Source organism: Trachurus trachurus, assembly GCF_905171665.1.
Source record: "Trachurus trachurus genome assembly, chromosome: 9".
NCBI lineage: Eukaryota > Metazoa > Chordata > Actinopteri > Carangiformes > Carangidae > Trachurus > Trachurus trachurus.
Window position 1 is genome coordinate 923,862 of NC_139895.1, and position 18,604 is coordinate 942,465.

An 18,604-nucleotide genomic window follows, 5' to 3' on the forward strand; every position below is an offset into this window, starting at 1 on the left:
TTCCAGTCCAACAGCCTGAGACAGGTACGGTGTCCTGGAGGGACAAACACAGTCTGGTGGTGTAGACAGGTACGGTGTCCTGGAGGGACAAACACAGTCTGACGGCGTTCACACCGCACGCTGAGCTCATTTCCCACGCCATGAGATTACGTACAAAGTCAATGCAAAGACGCATGTCGTGGCTTTCCTTGGTGGTGTCAAAGCCACATGAGAGGATGAAAGGCAGGGATCCTTACAGGAATGAATAAGAGATGTATCTGTTTCAAAACAAAAACTTTACTGAAGGAAAATCAATTTACCGTAAATTCCGGACTATTAAGCGCACCTGAATATAAACCGCACCAGCTAAATTTGAAAAGAAAATAGATTTTTTACATATATAAGCCGCAACTGAATATAAGCTGCAGGTTTTTCATGATGTAACATGAGATATTTACACAGAAAGACGGTACACGGAAGATGTGTGGAACTGTGCAAGTCCGCTCGCTTTTCCGCTGTTTTGGTTACGCTCCTCTCCTCCATGTGCATTTGTTGACAACGAAGCCGGCGAAAAATCAATAAATGGAGCGGTGGATAACATTACATGACATATACGATATTACGGCGTGTGTGCATTTGTACCGTCATGAACAAAAGATTAGGCTACGGGTTACGGAGTGCGTTTGTGTTGCGGTGCAGCAGAGATGAGAGTTGAGACACGGGGCAGCGGCCAGGCTACTGTAGTGATGTTACAAGGTTGGTTTTCAGCCGTGAGACGACAAGTGAAGACAGAGAGCCTCCGTTCTCGCTCGTAACAAGTCACAAGTCATGTAGCGAGTTAAACCATCACAATTACTCCGGAGCTTTTTAATTAAGGTAAAAATGTAGCAGAGCCACAGGGGAAATCCTGCTTAGTTCCTGACATGCTTTTTTTCCAAACTGTGCCTGAAAATAGGCAGTACGGCACCAATACGGCACCAATACGGCATCAACACAGCACCAACAGACAGTAACATGCCAGGTTAGAAAATAAAACACTGCACCAAAACTCAAAACTAGTGTCTTCTTCGGCGCATAATATTTCCCCACATGTCTGTCTTACTTGCGCTTCCCGCTAGAGCGCCCACCGGAGGCCGTTGGCCAGTAAAAATCTATAAATTAGCCGCATCGTTGTACAGGCCGCAGGGTTCAAATCGTGAGAAAAAAGTAGCGGCTTATAGTCCGGAAATTACGGTACATCCATCACTCCGTAGAAAAACTGTGCTCCCTCTCAGCGCTCTCATCCAAACTGAGGCAGTCGGTGCCGTGATCTCTCTCTACTCTGCACTATAGATATAGAACACATAGATCTGAAATACAAACCCTGAAATAATGAAATACAATCTAAGTTTCCAACTCTTTTTTACATATCTATTATATGTCTTATGGCTCCTACAACGCAAATTTGTACCGGCGGTGCAGTGACCGGCTCGGTGCGACGTATCAGCGCTGAGGCTCGTGTGAGAACACGCCAGTTCTCCTGTGGTCAAACTTGCAGAGTAAAGCCAGGTGAAAAATAGCTTTGCATTGGGTGTGAACACCTGTAGACACCTGTCTGTCTGTCTGCCTGTCTGTCTGCTCCTCTGCAGGTGAAGGAGGAGTCTCTGAGGGTGGAGGAGAAGCTCTGCTCCCTGAGGTCAGAGGTCACGTTGATGGAGAAAATACAGAGTGAGATCAGCAGCTCACAGGTTCACATCAAGGCTCAGGTACCTGTCTGTCTGTCTGTCTGTCTGTCTGTCTGTCTGTCTGTCTGTCTGTCTGTCTGTCTGTCTGTCTGTCTGTCTGTCTGTCTGTCTCTACCTGTCTCTCCACCTACCTGTCTGTCTGTCTCTCCTCAGGCAGCCTTCAGTAACCAGCAACAGACAGTGATCAACAGCAAGTTGGAGCAAGTTAGAAAGATGATGGAGAACACACAGGTACACACACACACACACACACACACACACACACACACACACACACACACACACACACACACACACACACACACAGGTATCCAGTAGATGTGTGTCTCTCTGCAGGTGTGTGCAGACCAGGTGTTGTGTGTCCTCTCCTCCGTCAGTCAGGACCTGGAGCGACGTCGTCACTACCTGGACTTCCAGCTGGTGAGTTCCTCCTGGGCCTGGACCACCTGGGGCCGTGTTCACGAAGCCGTTTATCTCACCGCTAGCAGTGCTGCTAACTCGCACTAAAGGTTATTACGTAGGAGTTTTTTCTTAAAAGCTATTCACAGAGATATTTCTGGCTCACAGCAGCACGACTGCATCGCAGCGGTAGCAGTCACCTCGGTCCGACCGTTGTGACGCCTAGAGGCTATTAGACAGTCCGTCACCGTCACTACTCCCACTTTATAGCGAAAATGTTCTAGATATTGTTGCTGTAACAAAACAAAACAAAAACACAGACAGAAAGGCACTTTGGGCATCAATGGGCAAAGGGGCAGGTGCTCCAAAGTCAAAGTCAAAGTCAAAGTGTCTTTATTTGTCCCAACAGGGAAAATTGATTTGCAGCCGGGAAGATCCACACATTCAAACACATACACAAATAGACAACACCAAATAACATGTAACATATAACGTATCATCATGGGCAGATTAAAAGGACCTACTGCAAGATAAAATATGATCCAGCTCCCTCCCTCTGCAGCAATTCGCAGTCCTCCATTGTCTCCAAAACATTTGCCTGGCTGCAGCCATTTCCGATTCTTTGTGAATAGGTCTTACTGAGTTAGGAGTCCTCACCAGGACTTTTAAGCTCTCCCAGACTTAGGAGCTACTTTTAGGCCTAAAATACTTTGTGAATCACTCTTATTTTAAAGGCCCCATGGCGTGAAAAATGTGATGTGTGGTTATTTTTTTGTGCTTGGGGAGGTCTCTGGGCCACGTATATAGATGATATAGATGTTTATAGATAGACGTATATCCTGCCCCATGCATCAAACTGGTCATAAACAGAGAAACACACACCGCCCATTTGTAGGAACTGTCTCTTTAAGACGAGCAGATAGCACTTCCTCCTTTCTGTGATGTCACACACAAGGTAACTCCGCCCACCGTGACCAGTTGTTGTTTTTCAATTTTTATGACTGCAGCTTAGGTTTCAGTTACTTGCCTGTGATTGGCCCGACCACATGCCACTCTAAAACAGTGAGCCAATCAGAGGAGAGGTTCTCATTCTCTCTTCTGATTGGCCAAATGACCTGTGCCTGCTAGAGCTCCAGAAAGAGGCAACAGAAAGGGGCAGTAGAAACCATATGAAGCAGATCACAGCTACTCAAAACCAGTGATACATCTTGTTAGGGAAATAAACCCAGAGAAAAGTGCACAGCATGAACCTTTAAATAACTAGGAGTCCTAAATTTCAGACTGACACACCCACTTGTTTTAGGAGTTGCTCCTAAATTCAGCCCTTAGGAGATACTTTTAACCCTAAGACTCTTTGTGAATACGGCCCCTGGACTACTGAGACCTGGTCACACCCACACCTGTTCTCCACCTGTCTGGTCTACCTGTCTAACCTGTCTAACCTGTCTAACCCCCCCCTTCTTCCCCCCCCAGGAGGACGAGGTCACCAGGTCCAGGGAGCAGCTCCAGTCTGATCCTCCTGCTGGTCTCCTGGAGCGCAGCCGGACCGGAGTGGAGCTGCTGGACGACGCCGTGGTCGCCGTCATCAAGTCCCTCAACAGGTCTGAACTCTCTCTCCTCCACCTGTCTCACTCTGTCTGACGAGATGATGATGAAGATGAAGATGATGATGATGATGATAATGATGATGATGATGATGATGATGATGATGATGATGATGATGTTCCACCTCCTCCAGGTTCTCTTTGGTCCAGCAGAGTCCAGCAGAGACCAGAAGACCAGCTGGTAAACACCAGGGGCCGGATTCACCAACATGTTCTTAAGAAAGATCTTAAGAAGAAAATTAAGAAGTTCATAAGAAAGTTCTTAAGTGCAATTCCTCAATATTTTCTTAAGAACTGTCATTTCTTAGGAATTTCTTATTTGTCCTACTTAAGAACTTCTTAAAATACGTCATTGCATTGCATTGCATGCACCATCAAACAGCATAGCAGGTAGAGTTTTGTTCGTTGCAGTTTGTAATCAAAACATTGAAACTGGGTCCTTCCTCTGGGGCTAAGCTGTGTAGCCTCCTGCCCCAGACAGCAGCAGTTGTCATGACAACAAAGGGAAGGAAAAACAGTGTCAGTGAAGCGCTGGAGCCGTGAGCCGATAGCCGACCGTCACGGGAGCCTCGGTGTTATGTTGTTATGCTGTCGCGGCGGATGCTAACCGCTACCGCTAACCGAAGTTAGCATCGAGCTAGCTCACTACAACGGTCCTCATACTTGTTACCAGTCGAGGCTTTAGTTGTCAGTGTCGGTCGGGAATCGAAGAAAGAACTTTTTTGGAGAATATGACTTATTCTTTCTTCTTAAGACAGAAGTTAAGAAAAAAATGACACTTAAGAAGATGTTTTTTCTTAAGAACGTTTTGTGAATCTGGCCCCAGAACGTTATTATTGATGAAGATGATGGTGATGATGATGATGATGATGATGATGATGATGATGATGATGATGATGATGATGATGATGATGTCATCTGCAGGTCAGAGTCCCGCGGTCCGTCCTCCTCTCAGATCTGCTGAGTCGGTCCGAGCCGTGAAGGGGGGCGGCCGCTCCATCAGGACCGACAAGAGGTTCCAGGTGTTTGGACCCAAACCAAAACCAGAGCAGAGCACACGGTGAGTCCAGTCTGGGGGTCTGAAGTGGTCTCATGTGGACTGATTAGATTAGATTAGATTAGATTAGAAAACTTTAGGGGAAACTGCTTTGCCACCTAATAAAAACACAACCATCCACTTAACAAACAATACAAACATTTCCATACCATTGCACAAAACTTATCAACATGATTGGATACTTCATACGACAGAGTAGCTGCTCAGAGCGATTTAAATTGATATTAATATAGGCAAGGATAAATAAATAAATATACACCTCCAGAAGATAAAAACAACAACAACAGACAACCGCTATTTGTGGTTAAAATATCTGCTGCTGCAGGAACAAAGGAGCGTCTAAGTCGTTCAGTAGAACACTGAGGCATCACTAACCGCTCACTGAAGGAGCTTTAAAGCTGGGGTCTGTAATGCTGGAAAACTAGCAAGAGAGCGAGCAAGATTTGAAAAAAGCACCTCCTAAAGTTCCTCCCCCCTGCTCCCCCTCCCGTCAGTGAGTCCGTCCAAGCCACGCCCCCACACACTAGCACGCGCACAGAAGCAGCACGGAGGAGAGGACAGCTACGAGCTAAGGGCTACGAGCTACGAGCTACGAGTAGTTTTGGACGACAACAAACAGTCATGTCTCACTTACCGTACCTGTAAGTAAACTATATTATTATTATTATTATTATTATTATTGTTTGTTTTATAGCACATCAGTCTGTGCAGACCCAGGGGCAGGTCGGGTCTGAAGGTCTGAATCTGCTGAATTTTCCCGAGGATCCGGCTGGATACAGACCCATCAGCTAAATTACATTGTAGCCTGATTGTGATGTGTTTTTCACTGACAAACGTGTATTTAGTGTTTTTAATAGTCACATAGCATATCTGCCTAACTCAGTTTTTCATTGAAAATGATGCAGGGTGATGCAGAAGTGTTAGGAAAGTAAATTTAGGCCAATATCTCAATTTGGCTACATAAATTAGTTAGGCAGATATGCCAATAGGATAACGATATCTTTGTTGTTTGATAGTTTACACGATGACAGCACTGGCTCAGACCCCAGCTACAGTCTGAGCCCTTTTTTTTCTCTTGATCTCAACATAATCAAGAACTGTAAACAACTGTAAACAATGACATGCCATTTACTGTGAACACAACATTTCTGTTAGAGAATTCATTGTCATTCATAAACTGTAAAAGGAAAAATAATAAATGAAATTCCAGTAATATTAGTAATAATAAGGACAACATGATGAGAAAGTCTAATCTTCTTGATGAACTATTCTCTTTACAGGCTAGGAATGAACGACTTGAGCTTGGAAGAATCTCATCAACCCAAACCTCCTGTTTGATACCTGCAGATGTCAGCATCAGGAGATGCTCCTCCGCCAGGCCCTCCAGCTTCACGTCTACCTAGTTCCTGTGTCTGGAAAATAAAGAGACCGCTACCCAGATCCTCATGGACAGTATAAAGGTTTTGTCCCTTGTAGAGTGTAAACACACTGTAAGATTTACTAGAGCCCTGCTGTTTATACTGTGTTCTACATTAGATTCCTGTCAAATTTGCACTGAGGTTTACAGTCTGTACATTCCAAAGTTATTTTATTATTCTTATTTAGGCCTATATTTTTGACTTATATTTAAATTGTGTCTTTTGTTATTTATATTGTTTTTAATAAAAATTTGAAAGTGATGAATGCCTTTCATTTTAGTATGTCTGCAAAAGAAGCTATACATTTTCTCACCACCACAACAAAAATAAGTGATTACAGAAAAATTACAACAAAGTTGGTATAACCCTTTATTGTTACATAAGTATCTGTACATTTTCAACATGAGTATATCTACACATTGGAGAAGGTGTTTACATGGAAAAGGTGTTTCCAGGGAAGGCAGACAGGTCAGGCTGTGTATGAGGAGTGTTTTGTCAGCTCTGTTGATCTGCAATGTAACTGTAGTCCATCTCCACCTTTTCTGTGGAAAGGCTCCACTTCTTCCACTTTTTATTGTACACCTTGCCGTATCTGTAATAAGAGAAAAGATAATAAGCTTTGTGTGATACATTCATATTAGCTTACAGTTTACTCGGGGTGGAGTTTTATGCGTCAAGGTCTGAAGCATAAAGCTCTGCCCCAGTTGAACAACGTCTGAAAGGAGCAACATCATAAGGAGCAGGAGGTAACTCCTGTCAAGTGTGGTGGCTGTGATACAACCTATAACCTACACCCTTATGAAAAACATACGTTCTTATCATTTAGGGACAAAAGTGTCCTCTTCAAAAATGCCAATAATATTTTTTGCCCCTTTTTTCCTGATTAAAAAGGATTGAAAAAGAACAAACTAAGCATGGCGTGTGTGGTCTGTAAGATCAGTAATGTAAGTGGGTGTATGGATGGAAGAGTATGTGTGTGTGGGGTGTTGTAGAGTGTAAAAACAGAACCAAAGAGCAGGAGGTGTTGTAGGCAGGAGAGAGGGAGAGCAGCTGACTCCAGGAGGGAGTTGTAGGCCACAGCCTCCCCACAGCCCAGGTGCAGCTTCGGCCACTGACCACCCTGCTACTGTGAGGAGAGAGAGAGCAAGGCAGCAGGGATGGTCGTCACAGTAACATACCTTGCATCCAATTGCTGAAGAGCTGTCTCCTCTGGGCAGCTAATGTCTGATTCCTGAACCCCAGCTACTGAGAAGTCATCATCTCTGTGAGGATTACAAAATTAGAGAATACTGTCAGTGCAGCATCAACATACATTTACCCTTCATTCATAGAGGACAAAACACAGAACTGCTTATATGTAGAAATAGAAGTCTTGGGTTTGGCAGTTGAAAGGAAGATGTTTTGACAGAACAAAAAGGCATAAAGATTTATATAAACTGTTGAGAAGATCCTCAGTTTTCCCCTATCCTCTCTGCATAGCAGCTAACAGAGTATAGTCCATAGACAAGCTTGTAACATTATCAATTACTCCACCAACACCACACAAAGTTAGAGGTACAACCTAAGGTAGCTGTGTTTTATTTTAGTGTTGGTGGTTGTTGTAGTTGATGTTAACAACTCTGTGTGGAGTGCTGGACCTCCTAAGGTGAAGGACAGGTTTTATCCTCAGGCCATCACATTTCTCAAAAGATAATCACTAACATTTACTCAATGTCTGTATAATGATATGGCAGATATCACTTCATATACTGTAGGCTATACTGTATGTGCAATAATACTTTTCTGAAGTACCTCAAATAGCACTTTGAGCCACATAAAACAGAAAGGGCTAGATATGAAAGACAGATTTTTACACCACACCAAAGACAACGTTGGTCAAATTCATATTCATAGCAGCAGCAGCAGCAGCAGCAAGTTGAACTCACCGTGGACAGAGACTTGGAAACAGTAGTTGAAGCTAGCGGGGCCTAATCGATCCGTGTTTAGACTGCGTCGAGGTTGATCGATAGTTCTCATGTCATGACTATGAAAACATAAATAAGCAACAGTTGTAAAACGTAAAAGCCAACATATGTGCGTCTTTTATCACAATAATAATGCAGACACTGACGACTATGGTAGAATCTATTCAATACTAGCGTCACCGACCAGTTTTAAACCCACAGAGAAGCTAATAGTAGCATTTGGCTAATACAAGCTACAATAGCTACGTTAGCAAAAGTTAGCCTACATATTTCATGAAAATAAGAAATCCTCCCCGAAGCAAAACAAATAATTACCTGTCCAGCAGAAGACAGCAACCTCGGCATCACTTTTCAGGCCCAGATCCCTCCGTTGTTTCCACCGACCTGAAGCTACACCGATGTACTCTGGTTTAGCCTCTTGCTGCACCAGAGCATAGACTGATCCCGAGCCGTTTTGTCAGCAGCCAGCCTTTTCTTCCTCCGGCTTTCTCAGGGCGAGTCGTTACAAGTAACCGTGGAAGTGGTGATTTGGGCTGCATTTTCTCAGCCGTTGCTCAGAAATGAGCATGAAATCCGTTCTTCTGCAGAGCAGTGCTGACTTTTTCCAGCCGGGCAACAACAGCGAGACGTGAAGACTGTGCACGCGCGCGCAGGAGGGGGCGGGTGCAGAACGAGACACGGAGGCATCTGATTGGTTCTTTACTCTCCGAGCAAACTTCGACCAATCCGTGCCCTTCGGTCTGAAGGATACAGATTGGGCGGAGTTTTCTCATTCCTGCGGCTGTCACAGAGCTCTGTTTTTCTCCGTTCCTTTTCCTGATGACATAATGTACTGATTCCTCTGAAATTAGACGGGCCATTTCCCCCAGTATAACGAAAAGTGCTTCTGAACAGGATTACAGACCCCAGCTTTAAGATCCTTAAATATATTGTGGAGTGGGAGGTTTTCATAGAGAAGGACTGTTTTCAACTTGGTCCTTGTTCTCTTCTCCACTATCACCTCAAGCTTGTCTGGATTAAAACCAATCACTGAGCCAGCCCTCTTTATCATCTTGTTAATTCTGTTCTTATCGTCAATGGATATACTGCCTCCCCAGCACAGGACAGCATAAAATAAGACACTAGCCAGGATGCCCTGGTAGAAGACGCCTAGCAGCCTTGGGCTGATGGCAAATGATCTAAGTTTCCTTAGAAAGAAAAGCCTGGACTGAGCCTTCTTTACAAGGACCCCAGTGTTTTCCTTCCAGTTGAGCTGATGTGGACCGATGTGGTCTGATGAGGTCTGATGTGTTTCAGCTCCTTCAGTTCCTCAGTGAACTCGATTCTGTGGACGACCAACGACCTCCTGCTGCTCACTGCCGAGGTAAGGACGCTGTGTGTGAGACAGGTGACAGGGGTGTGAGACAGGTGTGAGACAGGTGTGAGACAGATGTGTCTGGTCTAGGGCTGTCGCTTTTTATTCGACAATCGAATATTTGTTTGAATGTGGGGTGAAAAGTTCGTATTGGAGTGGTAATGAGCTGCTGGATGTGTAGTTCTGCAGCAAAGATTCTCTATTCACCGTCTCTGGCTGCAGCCCAGTGCCTGCATAGCGCCGCGAAGAGCCGAGAAGAGTTGAGAAGAGCCGAGAAGAGTTGAGAAGAGCCGAGAAGAGCCGAGAAGAGTTGAGAAGAGCCGAGAAGAGCTGCGAAGCGCCGAGAAGAGCCGAGAAGAGTTGAGAAGAGCCGAGAAGAGCCGAGAAGAGTTGAGAAGAGCCGAGAAGAGCTGCGAAGCGCCGAGAAGAGCCGAGAAGAGCCGAGAAGAGCCGAGAAGAGTTGAGAAGAGCCGAGAAGAGCCGAGAAGAGTTGAGAAGAGCCGAGAAGAGCCGCGAAGAGTTGCGAAGAGCTGCAAAGCGCCGCGAAGAGTCGAGAAGAGCCGCGAAGAGTCGAGAAGAGTCGAGAAGAGTCGAGAAGAGCCGCGAAGAGTCGCGAAGAGTCGAGAAGAGACGCGAAGAGCCGAGAAGAGTTGAGAAGAGCCGCGAAGAGTCAAGAAGTGTTGCGAAGAGCCGCGAAGAGTCGAGAAGAGCCGCGAAGAGTCGAGAAGAGCCGCGAAGAGTCGAGAAGAGTCGAGAAGAGCCGCGAAGAGTCGAGAAGAGACGCGAAGAGCCGAGAAGAGTTGAGAAGAGTCGAGAAGAGCCGCGAAGAGTCAAGAAGAGTTGCGAAGAGCCACGAAGAGTCGAGAAGAGCCGCGAAGAGTCGAGAAGAGCCGCGAAGAGTCAAGAAGAGTTGCGAAGAGCCGCAAAGAGTCGAGAAGAGTTGCGAAGAGCCGCGAAGAGTCGAGAAGAGTTGAGAAAAGTTGAGAAGAGTTGAGAAGAGCCGAGAAGAGTCGAGAAGAGCCGAGAAGAGTTGAGAAGAGTTGAGAAGAGCCGAGAAGAGTCGAGAAGAGCCGCAAAGAGTCGAGAAGAGACGCGAAGAGCCGAGAAGAGTTGAGAAGAGCCGCGAAGAGTCGAGAAGAGCCGCGAAGAGTCGAGAAGAGACGCGAAGAGCCGCGAAGAGTCAAGAAGAGTTGCGAAGAGTCGAGAAGAGCCGCGAAGAGTCGAGAAGAGTTGCGAAGAGCCGCGAAGAGTCGAGAAGAGTTGAGAAGAGCTGCGAAGAGCCGAGAAGCGGAGCCAGTTTACTTTCTGTGCCCATATGAACCGCTGGTGTGGTGTCACGGCGTGCAGCTCTGCGGCCGGCAGCGGTCGTTACGGCGTCTGGTCTATTTTGTGCGAAAGAATCCAGTAAATTTTCAAAATAAAACACCGCGTGTGACTGTGTGTGCTGCGGTGGGGGGGGGGGGGTAATATTCAAATATATCCGAACGAATTACGGGTCATTCAATATTCGTTGGAACCTCGTTTTTCTAAAAAGTGACAGCCCGTCTGGTCCCTCAGGACTTCTACTGCAGCGAGCGTGTGAGACAGGTGTGAGACAGGTGACAGGTGTGAGACAGGTGTGTCTGTCCCTCAGGACTTCTACTGCAGCGAGCGCCACGGCCGCTTCCAGCTGCTTCCTGACTCTCTGGACCAATGGGCCGACAGCGTTCAGCAAAGGCTGCTGGGATACGGAGAGCAGAGCAGCAGCTTCCTGAGCAGCAGCAGAGAGGGTGAGACACCTGTCTGTCTGTCTGTCTGTCTGTCTGTCTGTCTGTCTGTCTGTCTGTCTGTCTGTCTGTCCTCCACCTGTCTGTCTCTCCTCTACCTGTCTGTCTCTCCTCCACCTGTCTGTCTGTCTGTCTGTCTCTCCTCTACCTGTCTGTCTGTCTGTCTGTCTGTCTGTCTGTCTGTCTGTCTGTCTGTCTGTCTGTCTGTCCTCCACCTGTCTGTCTCTCCTCCACCTGTCTGTCTGTCTGTCTGTCTCTCCTCCACCTGTCTGTCTCTCTCTGACCTCAGAGCTGGTGAAGCAGCTGTCAGCCTTTAACGAGCTGCTGCGTTCGTTGCCGTCGGTGCTGATCGGTAACCATGGGCGACAGCAGGAGGCGGAGCTCCTGGCGGCGGTGGGCGGAGTCAGGAGGAGGCTGGAGGAGGCGGCGGCGGCCAGCGAGGAGGAGAGGGTGAGGACACGAGGAGACAAGGACACGAGGACTTAAAAAACACTTAAACTTAAAAGACCTTTATTGTCCTTACGGGGTGTTCCCACCAAACGCGATGACGCTTCATCGCGCGTCGAGATTACATGTAAAGTCAATGCAAACACGCGATTAGACGCGTCATCGTGCTTGAACTTTTGCGGCGAATTCGCGTGAAGACGCGCCGCGACAGCCTATCAGCTTTGAGATCGTCACCGACGTGCTGACGTACGGACGTACTGGTGTTCCCTTGGCAGTTTAGTCAGAGCGAGTCTATTGACAATATTAGAAGTTTTCTGGTTTAGTTTAGTTTATTATTCAGATCCCCATGAGCTGCAGCAAAGCCACAGCTCTTCAGTGTTGCTTTCCCGGTGCTGTTACAAACGTTTCTGGTTTGGAGATTCGGACCCGGACAACTTGACATAATTGTTAAAGTTTGTCCATTAGGTCTGCTATGACAGTTTAAATTGTCTTTATGTCAAGTTGTCAGAACAAGAACATCTCAAATAATGTCAACTTTGCATTAAAAGTGACATAACTTACCGAATGACACTTAACCACAGCTGTCAGAAGGATTCATTGATGTTTATGACAGTGTTATGTCAATCTGATGAACACCTATTACAGTAAAGTGTTACCGAAATATCATACGTATAAATAGAATTAAAAGTCAAGGTGTGTGCAAGAGTCTCAGAGCCCCTCTGTCCTCTGTCCTCTGTCCTCAGGTGCTGAACGTGCGGCGGCTGAGAGCGAGCGTGGGCGGCGTGGAGCTGCAGGACGTGATGAGGAGAGAGGAGGACAGACAGAGGACGATGGAGGACGCCGTCTGCTGCTCTCACCTGGAGCTGCAGGTAGAAAACAGCTGCAACATCTGCAACATCTGTCATGTTCTGTGTGAGCTTTGCTTTGCCTGTATTTGTGTTGTTTTTCTCCGCCCATTGGCGTTTGGGAGTAACTCATTACCTTATATTTCATTCAAGCTTTTATTTTGAAAGGTAGTTTTGGTCACATGACAGTGTCGTCCAGTAGTTTTCAGCCAAAGGGCTCAACGTTGAACAAACTGCAACAGAATCAAACTCAACTGGTTTTGTTTCCTCAACATGTCCTGAGTGAGGGGAAAAAAGCCCAGAAGAATCCCATTAGGGGAAAGTTTAGAAAAAGACCCAAATATAGCCCATAATACGCCTATTCATTATTGTTCTCACCTGAATGGGGTCACTCAATCAGTTGAGTTTGCTTCTGTTGCAATTTGTTCAACCTTTTTTCATAAAATGACTGGACTAGTGTGCAGAGTCTGATCAGGAAATGCAGAGCTGCAGCGGCCGTCTGCTTGCAGCTGCAGCTCGTATCTTTTTCCTCCTTCTGCTTGTGTCTAGGAAATTATCGCTTGTGAGTTACTGTTCATGATTTTAGTTAATTATGTCGTTACACAGATTCCTGTAGTGTATTTTTGGAATATTATATAAATGTTTATTTGATTCACATGTAAATCGTGCTAATGCTAAGCTAACAACTAGCCTAAAGCTATTTGCATTATAATTCCTGTGAATGTATTAGGCTACGTTAGTTTAGTGACAATACAGTCGTTGTTATTTTTCTGTATCATTTCAGTTTTACAAAAATAGTTTCAAGAGCTCAGTAAAGGCCCTTCAACTGTGATTCTCTTGGAGCTTGTTGCTATCTGTCAGTTTGTGTATATTCACACACTGAGGACAGAATAACATCTGTACCTCACAGACCTGCTGCCCTCAGTCTCTGTGTGTGTGTGTGTGTGTGTGTGTGTGTGTGTGTGTGTGTGTGTGTGTGTGCAGGAGTGTGTGCGAGTCCGGGGGGAGGAGTTTGTGACATCACTGGCGTCGCTGACAGAGCAGCTGTTCCGTCAGCTGGACGACAAACTGCTGACGCCTGCAGCAGGTAACACATCACCTGTTGTGTTGAGATGCTTCAGTGTTTCACAGCGTTTGATACAATTCAACGCGGCGCCACCTGCTGGTCGACCTTTAACAGCATTTACACGTAACAATAAAGGGCGAGGTGTCATCCATCAACTGTGTATGTTTAACAATTCAGGTTCTATGTGCATCTCCAGATTTTGGCCTGTTTTTTCTGTTACATCTTAACGTGATGGTGTCTTCATAACGTGCTGTACGTCGGCTAATAAAGAGATGCATCATTGATAGAAATATAAAATAATATATGTACAAAATACAAAAATGTGTTAGAAAATTGTGAAATGCTTGTTCTACTACCAGGGAGCGTTGTTATGACAGAAGTTTTGCTTCAGTCTGTTTCCCTTCAATGTGACTGTGGCTCTTTGGTTCTGATCTACACACACACACACACACACACACACACACACACACACACACACACACACACACACACACACACGCCCTCTGGTGGTTAACACATGAAACTACAACAACAACAACAAACGAAGTGCAGAGTGATGTTGACTCCGCCCTAAATTCACTCGGCTGCGACGCCGTCGATGCGGTCGACGTGACGACGTGATGAAGCTTCGCCTGGGAAGTTACTAGGTGACAGTTGCCGTGGTGAAGCGAGGCATCGACACATCTTGTTGTGATACTTCTGCTTTGAAACATCGATACCGAACCTTCCTCCTCCTCGTCTTCCACCTTCTCCTTCTCTTTTTCACCTCCTTCCTCTCCTCCCCACCCCCCTTCACCTCCTCCTCTTTCTTCTTCCTCCTCCTCCTCTCTCTCTTTCACCTCCTTCTTCCTCCACCTTCTCCTTCTCTCTCTTCCTCCTCCTCTATCTTTTTCTTCCTCCTCCTCTCTCTTCTCCCCCCCAACCCTCCTTCTCTCCTCTTCTTCTTCCTACTCATATTTTTCTCTCCTCATCCTTCTTCCTCCTCTCCTCTTCTTCCTACTTCTTCTTTCTCCTCCTCCTCCTCTCTCTCTGCACCTCCTTCTTCCTCCACCTTGTCCTTGTCAACCCCCCTCCACTTCCTCCTCCTCTCTCTTCTTCCTCCTACTTCTTCCTTCTCTCTCCACCTCCTCTCTCTTCTTCCTCCTCTTCCTCCTCTCTTCTTCCTTCTCTCTCCACCTCCTCTCTCTTCTTCCTCCTCTCTTCTTCCTTCTCTCTCCACCTCCTCTCTCTTCTTCCTCCTCTTCCTCCTCTCTTCTTCCTTCTCTCTCCACCTCCTCTCTCTTCTTCCTCCTCTCTTCTTCCTTCTCTCTCCACCTCCTCTCTCCACCTCCTCTCTCTTCTTCCTCCTCTTCCTCCTCTCTTCTTCCTCCTCTCTCCACCTCCTCTCTCTTCTTCCTCCTCTTCCTCCTCTCTTCTTCCTTCTCTCTCCACCTCCTCTCTCTTCTTCCTCCTCTTCCTCCTCTCTTCTTCCTTCTCTCTCCACCTCCTCTCTCTTCTTCCTTCTCTCTCCACCTCCTCTCTCTTCTTCCTCCTCTCTTCTTCCTTCTCTCTCCACCTCCTCTCTCCACCTCCTCTCTCTTCTTCCTCCTCTTCCTCCTCTCTTCTTCCTTCTCTCTCCACCTCCTCTCTTCTTCCTCCTCTTCCTCCTCTTCCTCCTCTTCCTCCTCTTCCTCTTCTTCCTTCTCTCTCCACCTCCTCTCTCCACCTCCTCTCTCTTCTTCCTTCTCTCTCCACCTCCTCCTCTCTTCTTCCTTCTCTCTCCACCTCCTCCTCTCTTCTTCCTTCTCTCTCCACCTCCTCTCTTCTTCCTCCTCTTCCTCCTCTCTTCTTCCTTCTCTCTCCACCTCCTCTCTCCACCTCCTCTCTCTTCTTCCTCCTCTCTTCTTCCTTCTCTCTCCACCTCCTCTCTCCACCTCCTCTCTCTTCTTCCTCCTCTTCCTCCTCTCTTCTTCCTTCTCTCTCCACCTCCTCTCTTCTTCCTCCTCTTCCTCCTCTCTTCTTCCTTCTCTCTCCACCTCCTCTCTCCACCTCCTCTCTCTTCTTCCTCCTCTTCCTCCTCTCTCCTCCTCCTCCTCTCTCTGCACCTCCTTCTTCCTCCAGCTGAACATCCCTCTCTACCTGGTGGAGTTGTCTCAGTCGTCCAACCGGTTTTCACTCTCTCTGTTTCCATAGAAACCAGGACGTCGTCCCCGCAGCTCCCTGGCGACGGCAACGAGGACGCAGCAGCTGAACCACGACTCAGGTGACCTGATGATGTCACAGCTGTGATGTCAGAAACACTGATGTCATTGTTGTTGTTTTTTTTGTTTTGTTTTTTCAATAAACTTTATTGACAGTTTTCTCTGCAGGACCTGGTCTGGGGTTTCCTATCTGACCCCCCCACCCGCTGTTACCACGGCAACCACAGAATCGCTGACCACAGCCAGGTGCACTCTGGGACATCTGGCTGTGATAGAGCAGAGAGACACAGCCGTGGAGGTAACACACACACACACACACAGGGCTTGACGCTTAGCATTTTCCCAAGTAGCACGTGTGCTACTAAGTTGAAAAATCTAGTAGCACACAAATAATTTTAAATAATAACGTGATATGAGGTCAATGAGGAGGCATTTATAAGCACAACAGTTCAATTCATAGCTTTTTAACAGGGATGCCAACGGATCAGGACCAAAAAAGATCTTAGAGCGGTGACACTCACCATTAACATAATACATGTGCATTTAAATACATTATAATATCATGGAAAAGTCCCAGTAGTTCAAATCAAACAGCCCCAACCAAGTATTGAGTGCATATAGATGGAAAACATTTCTATATTAAAAATGCTTTAAAGAAAAGAGAAAAAAAGGTTCCTTTGTAGTATTTACATTTTTGGGAATACTGAATTTCAGGTCTTCATTAGGCTACAGTATATAATGTGTTAGTTAGTTTCACTTTTTGAATTTAATTAGTGACATAGGCCTTAATAAACTCTTCCATGATATTCTAATGCACCTGTACATTGGAAATGAGTGATAGCCTAGTATATAGCCTACTGCATACATCTTGACAGCTCTACCTAACTTTACTTTTTTGTATAATCCCAACAGACATGTCCAGTGATGTTCAGCCTTGTGTGTTTACATTTGTCTGACCCGATTATTCAAGTCAGTGGTCCTGAAATGTGTGTTTCTCTTCTACACATTCTACACCGCGGACGCGACGTCTTTTCATACAGTACAGTACGGGCTTCTGTTCAAACGGGGCCGAGCTCCGTGGGAAACAGCTGCCTGGCACAGCAACGTAGAGAACCACGGCGCACAGCTCCACGGACAGGCACGGAATAAAAAAACAACAACAACAACGCCGTCACACCGAGTGCTCGCGGGCGCGGCTACGGCGCTGCTTTGGGTTGTGACTGAGCATATGAACGAGTTCGCTTTACACTACGTGTAGCCTACGGACACACTGCCCGCGGAGGCGGAGCGGGGCCTTCGCGGGGGCTTGGCTGGTCACACAGGGAGCGGACAGCGCCAGATGTGACCAGGCAGACCGGTTGACATGTGGCCAATCTGAAACTGCCTCCGCTCCGGGCGCTGCGCTTCGGTTTGGTTCCGCGTGCAGTCTCTTTTTTTCAGCTGATGCTGCATTCAAGTGCACAACCGGCCACAACCTCCAAACGTTCGCAACACATCATAAAACATTTATTGAACGGTAAAATTTGGTAGTCGCACACGTGCTACTAATTGCATTTCACAATTCGCACTGATCTGTTTTTTACTCGCATTTGCGACGAGGGGCTCGCACTGTCGAGCCCTGCACACACACACACACACACACACACACACACACACACACACAGAGAGACACACAGACACAGAAAATAACTGCTTAACCTCTCTAATTAATGTGTTGTTGTGTGTGTGTGTGTGTGTGTGTGTGTGTGTGTGTCTCTGTGTGTGTGTGTGTGTGTGTGTGTGTGTGTGTGTGTGTAGCACTTCCAGCAGCTGTTCCAGTCCGAGTTGCTACGTTCAGACGAAGACAAACGAAGACGACTGAAGGAAATACACAACTGGAGCACACACTGGAAACAACAGACACACACTCTGACACACACACTGTAACACACACACACACACACACACACACTGTAACACACACACACTCTGACACACACACAGTGACACACACACAGTAACACACACACACTGTAACACACACAGACACACACTGTAACACACACACACACTCTGACCGTTTGTTGTGTTTGTGCTGATGTGTGTTAATAAACCCCAGAAGAAGAGCAGCGTCCTGTCGGTTGATTGGCCGTGTGACCGGGGGAGACGATGACATCACAGTCTGGGGTGGTTACCATGGTGACGTCCAATCAGAGAGCAGAACCACAACAGGAAGTGATTTTGACCAAAGTTGTTTATTATAAAAACAGTTCAAATCCACCAATCAGAGCGCACGGCTGCTGTGATGTCATCAGAGGTTCAGCACCTACTGACCAATGACCACACAGCATGTCCTTCCTAAGCTGTTTCTATGACAACCACCCCTCCCTGGTTATTATGGCACAGAGCACGGTGCAGCCAATCAGCACGGAGCAAATCGTGGGGGACAGGAAGTCGTTCACAGACACAAAATAAAACACCTGGTTAATTTTCAAAATAAAACAGAGCGTGACTGTGTCCCAGTTCAGGGGCTGCATAAGGCCGATGACGTCACAGCGCTGCGTGAAGGCTGTGGAAGGCTGTGGAAGGCTGTGGAAGGCTATGGAAGGCTATGGAAGGCTGTGGAAGGCTGTGGAAGGCTATGGAAGGCTGTGGAAGGCTGTGGAAGGCTCCTCCAGATGCAGCCTGCAGCGTCCTCCTTTCCCCGGCATTCAGAGGATGCACCGCTACTATCCTTCACCGCCAGATGCTTTGCTGCACCGTTGTTGTTATTAGCAACCTAGTAGCTATCGACCGGTAGCAGCTCTGTGTTGTAGCCACGG

General features: G+C 46.8%; 1 protein-coding gene across 1 annotated transcript; it reads left to right on the forward strand.

The window, feature by feature from the left end:
* Positions 1-9,275: 9,275 nt before the first annotated feature.
* On the forward strand, positions 9,276-17,148 carry ccdc180 (coiled-coil domain containing 180; the record flags this gene model as incomplete). The annotated part of the gene is made up of 9 exons (XM_083979792.1): positions 9,276-9,283; positions 9,442-9,508; positions 11,133-11,238; positions 11,555-11,715; positions 12,456-12,581; positions 13,542-13,644; positions 15,796-15,865; positions 15,972-16,101; positions 17,062-17,148. 9 exons carry the CDS (start codon positions 9,276-9,278, stop codon positions 17,146-17,148), a joined length of 858 nt encoding a protein of 285 aa, XP_083835918.1.
* Between the last annotated feature and the right edge of the window lie 1,456 nt (positions 17,149-18,604).